The following is a 10,823-nucleotide window of genomic DNA, read 5'->3' as shown; positions in this document are numbered from 1 at the left end:
GGGGCTGGGCCGCAGGAATTCCAGGCAGGGGCCGGGCGGCTGGGCTGCTGTCCCTCCCCCGGCGCAGAGGCTGGGCTGGACCGGGAAGCCCAGCCCAGCTCCTCCCGGCTAACAGGAGCCAAGGGAATATTTAACCTGGGAGCCTGGCCGAGAGACACAGACTCCGACAGACCGAGCCAGATTGAGCCCAGCCACAGGGGTCCTCAGCCACTCCTGTCCCCAGCACCCGCCCGCGGCGGTTCGGGCCAGAATCCAGGCGCAGAACCTCACCGGGGCCAGGACCAGAAAGCCGGGGCAGATCCGAACCTCACCGGGGCCAGGACCAGAAAGCCGGGGCAGATCCGAACCTCACCGGGGCCAGGACCAGAAAGCCGGGGCAGATCCGAACCACACCCGGGGCAGGACCAGAAAGCCGGGGCAGATCCGAACCACACCCGGGGCAGGACCAGCCAGCCCCCCAATACTGGGGCAAACTCGAATCTCTCCAGAGGAGACCCAGGACCTAGGGGCGGAACACAGCCCCTCCCGGAGCCGTCCGGACAAGGAATCAGGGACAGGACCAGGCAGGCACCAGAGAGAATCCACCGGTAAAACCGAACCGAGGCCACGCACAGACTTAGGGACGCGGCTGAACGCTTGCAGCTGACCGGGCACAGAACGACCCCCCTCGGGCGCCAGCCCCACCCGGCACCTTGCAGAACCCGGGATCGGGACCAGGACTCCAGAGCCGCGACCCAGCGCAGAGCTCAGGTAGGGAACCGCCCGCTCCGGGCATGAAATAAGGACTGGAATTGGGAAAGGCGTCGGGTATCCGCCAGCTGGCGGATAATTCGGGACTGGACCGACCGGGGCTCCAGAACTGGGATCCCAGGGGCATCGCAAACTTCTCAGCAGCCCAGTTCTCTGCTGAGTTAGGGAAAGAGGCTCCAGGGGCAGAGGAGCCCAGTGCGCTCCAGGAAAACGGGATCTCAGAGCGCTCGAGGAGCAGGGGGGCGCGGGGAGTCCGGAGCGCTCGAGGAGCAGGGGGGCGCGGGGAGCTCGGAGCGCTCCAGGGAAACGGGGCGCGGGTAGCCCGGAGCGCTCCAGGACCGGGGCAGCGGGGAGCCCGGAGCGCTCCAGGGACAAGGGGGGGCGGGGAGCTCGGAGCGCTCCAGAACGGGGGCCGCGGGGAGCCGGGCCTGCTCCAGGGACAAGGAGGCGCGGAGAGCCCGGAGCGCTCCAGGGGAAGGGGGCGCGGGGAGCCCGGAGCGCTCCAGGGACAGGAGGCGCGGGGAGCCCGGAGCGCTCCAGGGACAAGGGGGGGCGGGGAGCCCGTCGCGCTCCAGGACCGGGGCCGCGGGGAGCCGGAGCGCTCCAGGACCGGGGAGCCCGGAGCGCTCCAGGGACAGGAGGCGCGGAGAGCCGGAGCGCTCCAGGGACAAGGAGGCGCGGGGAGCCCGGAGCGCTCCAGGACGAGGCGCGGAGAGCCCGGAGCGCTCCAGAGACAAGGAGGCGCGGAGAGCCCGGAGCGCTCCAGAGACAAGGAGGCGCGGAGAGCCCGGAGCGCTCCAGGGGAAGGGGCCGCGGGGAGCTCGGAGCGCTCCAGGGGAAGGGGCCGCTGGGAGCCCGGCGCGCTCCAGGACCAGGGCCGCGGGGAGCCTGGCGCGCTCCAGGGGAAGGGGCCGCGGGGAGCTCGGAGCGCTCCTGGGGCGCCAGCTCGGTGCGCTCGCGGTCGAGCGAAGGGAGTTTCCGGGAGCCGGGCGCTCTCCAGAGTCTGGCTCCAGGGAGCCGGCTGCCCGGGGGATCCAGCGAACCACCATGGGACTGGCACCCCCCTGGTACCCCCCGCCCCGCCTCGGGCCCCTCCGTGCAGCGCGCTGAGTGCTTCTCGCTCTCCTTTTCCAGCCTCCGAAGCCGCGTCACCTGCAGTCCCCGGGCACCCGGAGTTCCCCGCCCGCTCCCAGGATCCCCCTGTCCAGCCCGGCATGAAATCTCTGCCTCCGGTTGCGCTGGGTTGCATCAGCCTGACGCTGTGTCTGCTGCAGCTGCCGGCCTCCCTGCCGCTGCCCGTGGGGCGCACCCTGCTGCTGCCTAAACACAGGTGAGCACCGACCGCTGCTGCCCGTCTCCTGCTCCCCCGGCCTCGGCCACGCCTCACACAGCCCCGACCGTCCCCATCCCACCGCCACCTGCTGCAAGGGAGCCGGGGCCAGCCTTCAAATCCAGCGGCCCTGCAGATCAAAGGTCTGTCGGAGCCTCCGGGGGAGAGAGGCTGAGCTGGGCTGTGCTCCTGCCGCTGCCATGAGACTCTGTCTCCCCTTGGAGGTGTGAGTGTGACAGTCTGGGCCAGGGCTCCCAAGCTGGGCCCCCAAAATTGGTGTCTCTTTGTCCAGGAAAGTTCTGGCCGCTGTGCTGGCTGCTATCCCTGCCTGGTCCCCTGCCTGGCGGATTTAATCAGGGAAGGTTCAGATCCTTCTCTTTTGGCTCTGACACTAGATTAGGCAAGCCTGTGTTGGGGGAGGCGGGAGGGGAGAGAAGGAGCAGCATAGGTGAGGCCACAAGGCACTGCTGCTAGGGGCTGTAGCAAGTGGGGCCTTTGCATAGGGCCATGGGTGTTACTGAGAAGCCAAGGAGATGTTACAAAGATGCCCACCAAAGTCGTCAGGTGCATTTTGGATCTCTCTCTCTCTCTCTTCCTTTGGCTGGCTCCTTGGAGACCTCCCTTCGTAAGGCCTGGCCATGGCCCAGGTGGCATCCCGTTTGGAGCAGAGCCCTGGCTAGCTTAGCAAACCCGCTGTGACCAGGTTTCAGTGTTCTAGGCAAGCCCAGGACATGGTCTGCAACCTGCAGCCAGCGTGTCCTGATTGCCCTGAGATCTGGTGCATGGGATGGGGTGAGGAAGGATTCCCCTTCCCTGGAACAGAAGGGCCTTTGTGTTCACGGCAGGTTGGCTACATGGTCCCCTGCCCGGGGAGTCTCAGAGACACTGCGGCCTTGTCATGCAGCTCCGCTGTGGAGTCTGCGTTCTGGAGGGAGGGAGGGAGTGTGCTGGCAGGGGCTTGGTGGTGGGGACCGGAGTGTGCCTGTGTCCTGGATGCAGGCTGCCATTACACCGTGGCCGTGTGGTTGTAGCTGTGGGAGTCCCAGGATATTAGAGACAAGATGAACAGTTCTCATTACCTGGTTGGGTGCAACAGCGCTTATGGGGACTGGCAGCTTCTCTGTGTCAGCCCAGCCCTGCTGGGCGGCTAGGGAGGAAGAATGGTCTAGTGGTTAGAGCCTGGGACTGGGACTCCTGGGTTCTGTTCTGGACTCTGCCACACCCTGGCTGTGTGACCTGAAGCAAGCTGTTATGCCTCCATCCTGCAGTTTTCCCAGGCATGACATAGGACGAAGGTGCTTAGTAACCCCCTTCCCCTGCACTGAGAGGTGAAATAACAAATGAATGTTTAGGAAGGGGCTGGGAGCTCTCACCCCAGCACAGGGAGCTCTCAGACAGCACTTCTCCTCAGGGGATCTCAAAGCACTTTCTGAACAGAAGCTACGAGTGACGATGAGCTTGGCGAACAGATGGCGTGTGCCAGCCCCTGGGAGATTCAGGGTGTGCTGATCACAGAGGACAGCAGCCCAGTCTGGTGTGTTGGGCGCTGGGGGGGCGTCTGTGCTGGTCTCACTTGCAGTATCTGCTGTCTGGGATTCAAACCAGGATCCGTGCTCTGGGCAGCTCCCCGGGCAGCATGGGCCTGTCCTGTTCAGCTCAGCAGGTGAGCGGCCCCCAGCTGCTAGCTTCGCACTCAGACTCTCTGCTCTGTTCTGCTCCACTCAGGCTCTGTATGAATAGTTTGAGTTGGTCTCTCATGGGAGGGACATTGGGGGAGGGGCCGCCAGGGCTCTCCTTTGGGCTACCCCACTTTGGGGCAGGAGAGATGGGGTTGGCGCCTCTCTCAGATCCAGGGGGAATATTCAGCATGCATTAATGTAACTGGCCACAAGGTGGCGTGGTTGCTGGGAGTGCATTGTCCCGTGTGTGTGCATGAGAAGGGCCATACTGGGCCAGACCAATGGTCCATCTAGCCCCAGAACCTGTCTCGAGCAGTGGCTGGCACCAAGTGCGTCAGAGGGAAAGACCAGGGCAATTATTGAGTGACCCGTCCCCATGGTGCAGTATATTTATACCTCCCCCCTTGCCTCTGGTGCCTGCTCTAGCTCCCTCCGCTTCCCCCTACTAAAAACCCTCACTCCAGATTGTCCCCCCTTGTCCAGGCTCGCTGGACCCCAGTGGATGCAGCCCGAGGGCGAGCGACTGCCGCAGCCCCATCCCCTGTGTTCACACGCATGTGCACACATGCTCCCAGCAATGCACTTTTGCTCCCTCCACTCCGTGAACCCCCTGTTCCTCTGTGGCTGCACCCCTGTACTAGGGTCATAATGGCTAGCGGGGCTGGGGGGAACCGCTGGGAGAGGGTGGGGTCTGCAGCGCAGAGGGGCTTGACTGGGCTCCTTGGCTTGATTCATATTCAGCTGGCTCAGTGTGTGTCTGGTTCTGATGTGGCAGGACAGAGCACCTGTTGGGGGCGAAGGCTGAGCCAGCCCTGTGTGTCCTGCGGGGTGTGTGTCTGTGTGTGTCAGGCAGGTGACCCACGGAAGGGGCCAGCAGGGGTGTGACGCTGTCTCGTGTGACGGGGGGTGCTGGGACAGGTGCAGTCTGGGGGCTTGGTGCCAGGAGGAGCAGGACAAGGGGCCGTGGCCAAGGGAAGTTTCTCAAGGAGAAGGTGGCCCTGAACGTAGTGGGAATGTTTGGAGCATGACGGTGAAACGCTGCCCTGCTCTGCTGCAGTGGAGCAGACAACACTGTGCATCCTGCACAGGGAGGAAGCGCCAGGCCGTGGCACAGGGTCCTCTGCCCACCAGTTTCTCCTGCAAGTGGGGCACTGATGCCTCACCCAGAGCCCCCCAGATGGCCCTGCTGCCAGGTGCTGCCCTGTGCCTGCTGCCCCCAGCCCAGCATAGGAGCAACGCGGAGCTGCAAGGAGGGATGGATGGTCCAAGCTGCCCTGTAACCCTGGGCCCAAAAAGACAGGTGCAGACTTTCAGGGTTACAGGTGGATTGGCAGCTCCATCTCCCGCGTGTGGCATGATCTAGGACCGCTGCAGCCTACACACATGAGGCAACACAAGTTCTCAGCCTGCCTGTGGGCAGTGCCCGCTCTGGTGCACTTGCAATACAAGTCCTTTCTCTGTGGCAAAGTAAGTCAGGCCTTTTGCAGATGAGTAGGTGGTCTGGTCCAGCAGTCCGGGCCCTGCCCTGGTTACAACATCTCTGGTTGCAGTGAGTGTCACACCGAGGCTTAGGGTGCTGCGTGCATTCAGCGTGCTAAACCATCAGCAATTACAGGCCGCAGTAAACCTGCTTTCCCTAGCCTGGCTCTGGGTGCTGACGCAGCCGGCGTGCACCGAATAGCACTAGGAACGAGAGACCCAGCCACACAGCGCTGGCTGCCTTGCCCTTGAATCTAATCAAGCTAATCCACCAGGCAAGACATTCACCAAGTGCCAGGAGAGCCGGGAGTGGGGATGGGGTGGGACGGGAGAAGAGAAGCCAGCCCAGGGGCAGAAGGGGAACTGCACAGTCAGTACGAATCTTATGGAAATCCAGCCGAGGGTGTTTTTCATTTTTATGTTAATCAGACGGTGGCATATGCAGCCATGGTGCTGCCAGCAGGGGGTGCTGTGCCCGACAAAGCCTGTGGGCTGGGGACATGGTCCAGTGCCCCAAGTTGTCCGTACATCAGCGGGGGCCAGGTGCCACCATCTAAGCCCCAGGCAGCATCCAGGAGAAGCCAAAGACCAATGCTGAGGATCTGGCCCAGGGCGAGGGTTTCTGTCTCCGGGGCTGTAGGAATTTGTCCTGTTGTTCCTTGCCCCCGGGGGCCGTTGCTGGGGGAAACCTAACAGGGAAGGCCTGTCTGACACTCTCGTCTGGACGCTGTCAGTGTCCCGCGACTGGCATTCCATAGCCAGGGCTCTGCTCCCCTGCCTGCCCCACCTCATATCACAGCCTCTGCCTCAGGACTGACCCCTCCTACCCTCAGCCCAAGGGCCCTCTGGGCTGTGGCAGTGGCAGGGGGCTCATGGGAGCTCCTGCGCGAGGTCTCTTCCAAGTGGTCCTCTCTGCGTGGTGTGCATGGCCCTGACCCGACACGTGATGGAGCTGGGGGTCTGCCATGCCCAACTTTGCACCATGCCTGGAGGGCTGTGCGAGTCAGCATGTCCCCTTTCCAGGGGCGGCTCTAGCCATTTTGCCACCCCAAGCATGGCAGGCAGGCTGCCTTTGGCGGCTTGCCTGCGGAGGGTCCGAAGCCGCGGGACCAGCAGACCCTCCGCAAGGAAGCCACCGAAGGCAGCCTACTTGCTGCCCTCACGGCGACCGGCAGAGCGCCCCCCGCGACTTGCTGCCCCAAGCACGCGCTTGCTGTGCTGGGGCCTGGAGCCGCCCCTGCCCCCTTCCGAAATTCTCCTCCCCAGACACACAGAGTCAGGCGAGGCACCAATGTGCATACAGAGGAGTTAGAGGGAGCTGCAGAGGCACATATGCGAGGGGGCGGGGGTGCACAGGCAGGTGTGTGCATGTGCTATGGGGTGTGTTGGCACACGTCAACGTGGTGGTGGTGGGGATGAACAGATGAGGCCAGGGCAGGTTGGAGTGTGGAGATGTGAATGTAGGCGTGGTTGTATGTGGGTGGGCAGGCAGGCACAGGGAGGTTGGCATGAGGGATTGTGCATGCAGACATGGGTGGGTGGGGGCCTGAGAGGGTGCACATGGGTGTGTGTATGCAGGTGTGGGTGCATGTGGATATGTGCATGCAAGCGTGGGGGCACAAGAGGGGGCACATGGTGTGTGCATGTAGGTGTGAGTGCACGTGGGTGTGAGTGCACGTGGGTGTGTGCATGTAGGTGTGGATGCATGTGGAACTCTACACCCTTGTGGAAAAGGCAGAACTATTGGCACGCCCCCTGAGTCAGCACCCACTGGGAGGTTCCTCTGGGGAAGTGATCCTGAAACTGGCTGTGGGCCGTGTGCTGGGGGGATGAGCGGGGCCATCAGGGCAGGGCCCAGCCCAGACAGTCTGGCCTTGTGTTTAAGGCCCTGGCCTGGAAGGCAGCTGAGCCAGGCTCTGTTCGCAGATCTGTCACCTTCTCCCCTGTTTGATGTGAGCTTCCCTGAGCCCGTCTCCAGTCCCCCTGGCTTGTGATTATGCGGTTTGGGGTGGGCTCTTCCCCTGAATCCCCAGGTCTGCCCGCTCACGCCTGCACTGGTAGCTTCCCCAAGCTAAGCCAGTGCCGGGTCGAGGACCTGACCTCGGTGGGCACTGGAGATCCCCAGACCCTTTCCATAAGGCTCAGGGCTGGTTCGGCCCAATACAGCAATCCGGGGCTGAGGACCCCCCTAGCTAAGAGCCATCTCCTGCTGCAACTGTGGTCGCTGGGGCCCCCAAGGACATACAGCAGGGAGCCCCCACTGTGGAACACTCTCCCCTGTGGGACAGGCTGGCGAGGGCTGGGGAGTTGGGGTGAGGGGTTGGGTTTTAGGGCCGTTGGGGGGGATTAGGGTTTGGCGGGAGCTGGGGGAGCATTCAGGAGCTCCGTGTGCGTAGGGGAAGCTGGAGGGCCCCATGTTGTGGCCTGTGGTTTTTGGGAGTCCTGGAGCCCGGGAGAGGTGGACGCCTGGGAGAGGTTTTCTGGGGGTAAAGGCTGGGACAAGCCCAGCTAGTGCTGCACGACTCTGTGCTGCATGTGGCACGTAGCATGGGGCTCCCACGGGCGCGGGGGCCCGGCGGGCAGGTACGTGGCAGGGTGGCCCTGGCAGAGGCAGGCAGCACGCCTGAGTCGCCAGCTGCGGGCCGGTGTTTGCAGAGGCAGAGAGTGGGCGCCCTTTCCCCTGCGGCTCCCAACTGCGGGTGGGATCATGACGCTTCGGAGGCGAGGCTCTGGCTTGGCTTGTTTGGAGGAGCCAGAACTGGCATGTCTGTGGGATAAGGGCCTTTGATGCAGCGCGTGCACCTCCCTGCTGGCCCTAAGTGACTCTGGAGAGTACGTGTGCCGCAGCAGGTAGCTGCTCCTCAGCCCGGCTCCCACACTGCTGCAGCCTCACGTGCCTACTCCTCCAGCCCATTCGCTCCTCTCCCTCCTGCTCCGGATTCCTTCCCTCCCCTCCCCTCCTCTCAGCTGCCCTCCTTCCAGCCTGCCCGGCCGGCAGCAGTGCCTAGTTCTGGTCCCGGCGCCGGGAGCTTCCCTGCAGCAGTGCCCTGCTGCTTCTGTGCCTGTTGCTGCTGCTGTGAGCTTCCTTGCAGCAGTGCCCTGGCAGTTTGCTCTGTAATTTCACAGCCTGCATTTTCTTGATGTAGCAGATTTCTCTCCCTTTTGCCTGGAATCCTACCTCCGTCCCCTCCTACCCTCCTGAAGGACGTCCCCGCGTAGGCTGGGGAGTGCTGTGGGCCAGGCTGGCTCATCTGCTCCTTGGAAAGCTGGGGGCTGGTTCCAGCAGCTGCTGTCCACTGCAGGATCTAGCTCAAAGGGCTTGTTGTGCCACTGCCAGACCTCAGTCAGGCTCTGCTGCGGGAGGGAGTATGTGGGCGGCATCTGCGGCCTGAGCAAAGGCAAGACATCTCTCATTGTGGCTGGGCAAGGCGTTCGCCCTATGGCCAGGCAGTGCGCCGCTGGCTGTGCCTCCCAGAGCCACTGTGAGACAGGCAGAGCCTTTGGGACACGGGCCGTGCCGCTGGGCCCAGCTGAGAACGAGGTCCCAGCTACGGTCCCTCCTGTCTAGTCTTCAGGGTTTGGTCCAGTCTGATCCAAACTGCACCAAGCAATGAGGCTTCCGGATCAGGGGCTCGGTCCCTGAGCCTCAGCCTATTAACTCCATGCCTTGGCTCTGCTCCCGGACTCCCTCGGCCTCTCCGGCCTTTCCACCCTGGCTGCGTTTTCAGGCTATCATCATCAGCCGGGACCTGGCTCACCCAGGGGTCCATTCACAGACTGGCAGCAGGCCTGGGAGGTGGGGAAGGGGCGGTTCCCAGGGGCTGCCGCTCAGAGCATCTGAAGGCCAATGCTGCCAGATCGACTGGTCTATTTCACATGGAGACTGAGCCCTGAAGGCGCCAGGCACTGCAGGGAGAGAGAGGCCAGACTGGGGCCCATGCACCAGCCTCGCTCCAACCTTCTTGTACACCTGAGGGGATATAGGTGGTCCGAGCCAGGCCATTGTCCTGACCTTTGTGCTTTTCTGGCGCAGGGAGCCCCCGGATAGGAGAGCCGCCGCGCTGCTGGGGAATCGGCCCCTGAAGAGGAGAACGGTGGAGCTGCTCTGGGTTGGCACTGCGAGAGCTCAGCTGGACTGGGAGCAGCCTGGGAGGGCCCTGCCGCAGCCCCTCGCCGGCCCCAAAGGCAGAGCACGACGCTCATTGACTGGCCCCTGGCGTGCCAAGCGCCACGCGGCCCCACGCCACCACCACGCCCACCTGATGCGTGTGGGTTGCGTCCTGGGCACCTGCCAGGTACAGAACCTTGGGCACCGCCTCTGGCAGCTGATGGGCCAGTCGGGCCTCCAGGACTCGTCACCCATGAACCCCAACAGCCCCCACAGCTATGGATGAAGGAGGGGGCAACCGTGGGGCACGAGCACGTGGGACTGGATTACTTCGGGCGGAGACCTCGCCCCATGTGCTGCTAGGGGTGGCCACCCCCCGTACATTGTGTAGGAGCCTTTACTAAAGCGCTGCCAAAGCCAACCCCCCATTTGCTGTGTCTTCTGGTCCCATGCAGCGCCGGCTGGGACCTTGGGCTCCCAGCACAAGGGGACAGCTGCCCCCCAGAGCATTGATTGCAGCCCCCATGGCTGCCGGCGTGGCCTAGCCCAGTGCACAGACGTGAGGAGGGGCAGTGGGTTTCCAGCCCGCCAGACATGCACAGAGGATGCCAGTGGCTGTGCCCTAAAGGAAGGGCAGGGGTTGTGGGGCAGTGCACAGCTGGTCTGGCAGGGGCCAAGAGGGTGGAGATGCCAAGTCTTGAGGGAAGAGGGGAGCAGTGTGGCCAGTGGGGGAGGAGCAGACCCTGCCCCACTGCGGATCAGGAGAAGGGCAATGAGGATGTAGGAGAGGAAGGAGATGTTGGCTGTCTCTGCCCATATGCCTCCCCCTCCCAAACCTGGATGGGGGAGGCCATGTGGCTAGCAGGGTATTTGGGGGGGCTATTTCCCAGGGGCCCAGCAGCCAAACGTTTCCCAAATGGGGAGAGGTGAAGCTGAAGGCCTGACGCCCATGATGAAGGAAGATTTTCCACACCCTTTCCATAATGCTCAGGGCGTCCTGAGCATGTCCCAGCTCTGGGAATTACTTTCCACCTCCCCAAAGTCCCTTCTGTTGATTGGATCTGTGCTTTCCCCTTCATGGCCACTCCTAAACTCTGCTGTAGCATTGCTGGATGCTGTCAGGCAGCTGCTGGGCTCCACCTCAGAGGTGGCTGCACGTCAGTGCTGGGTGGAGAGAGCTCTGTGGACCCAGTGGCGTAACCCAGGGCAGGACTTAGCCTGCAGTGCATGAAGTGCTTTGGGATCCCTCAGGTTGGCATGCAGGAGAATGCAGGCTGCAGGGTCCCAGCTGTGCCTTGCCAGATGCCCCCCACAGTGTGGCCTGCTTCACTGGCCTGCCGGGATCTATCACGAGGCCAGGCTGGCTGCCAGAGTGCAGCCACTTCCCGCTAATGGGTAATTAGCTCCTGCCACGTCCCGCTCCCAGGCCCCAAGGGAGGCCCTGAGCCCAGGTCAGAGCAGAGCAGGGGCTGGGGGC

At 63.4% G+C, this 10,823-nt stretch overlaps 1 protein-coding gene across 1 annotated transcript; it reads left to right on the top strand.

Moving 5' to 3' along the window:
• Positions 1 to 205: 205 nt before the first annotated feature.
• ADM2 (adrenomedullin 2) lies at positions 206 to 9,895 on the top strand. Its single transcript, XM_030554552.1, has 3 exons — positions 206 to 750; positions 1,885 to 2,080; positions 9,272 to 9,895. The coding sequence occupies exons 2-3, from the start codon at positions 1,965 to 1,967 to the stop codon at positions 9,630 to 9,632; spliced, it is 477 nt and encodes a 158-aa protein (XP_030410412.1). The 5' UTR covers positions 206 to 750; positions 1,885 to 1,964; the 3' UTR covers positions 9,633 to 9,895.
• Positions 9,896 to 10,823: the final 928 nt, after the last annotated feature.

The sequence above is a fragment of the Gopherus evgoodei genome, chromosome 1 (assembly GCF_007399415.2).
Source record: "Gopherus evgoodei ecotype Sinaloan lineage chromosome 1, rGopEvg1_v1.p, whole genome shotgun sequence".
NCBI classification, from domain to species: Eukaryota; Metazoa; Chordata; order Testudines; family Testudinidae; genus Gopherus; species Gopherus evgoodei.
The sequence above is the reverse complement of the archived record's forward strand: the minus strand, read 5'-3'. Positions and strand labels throughout refer to the sequence as shown.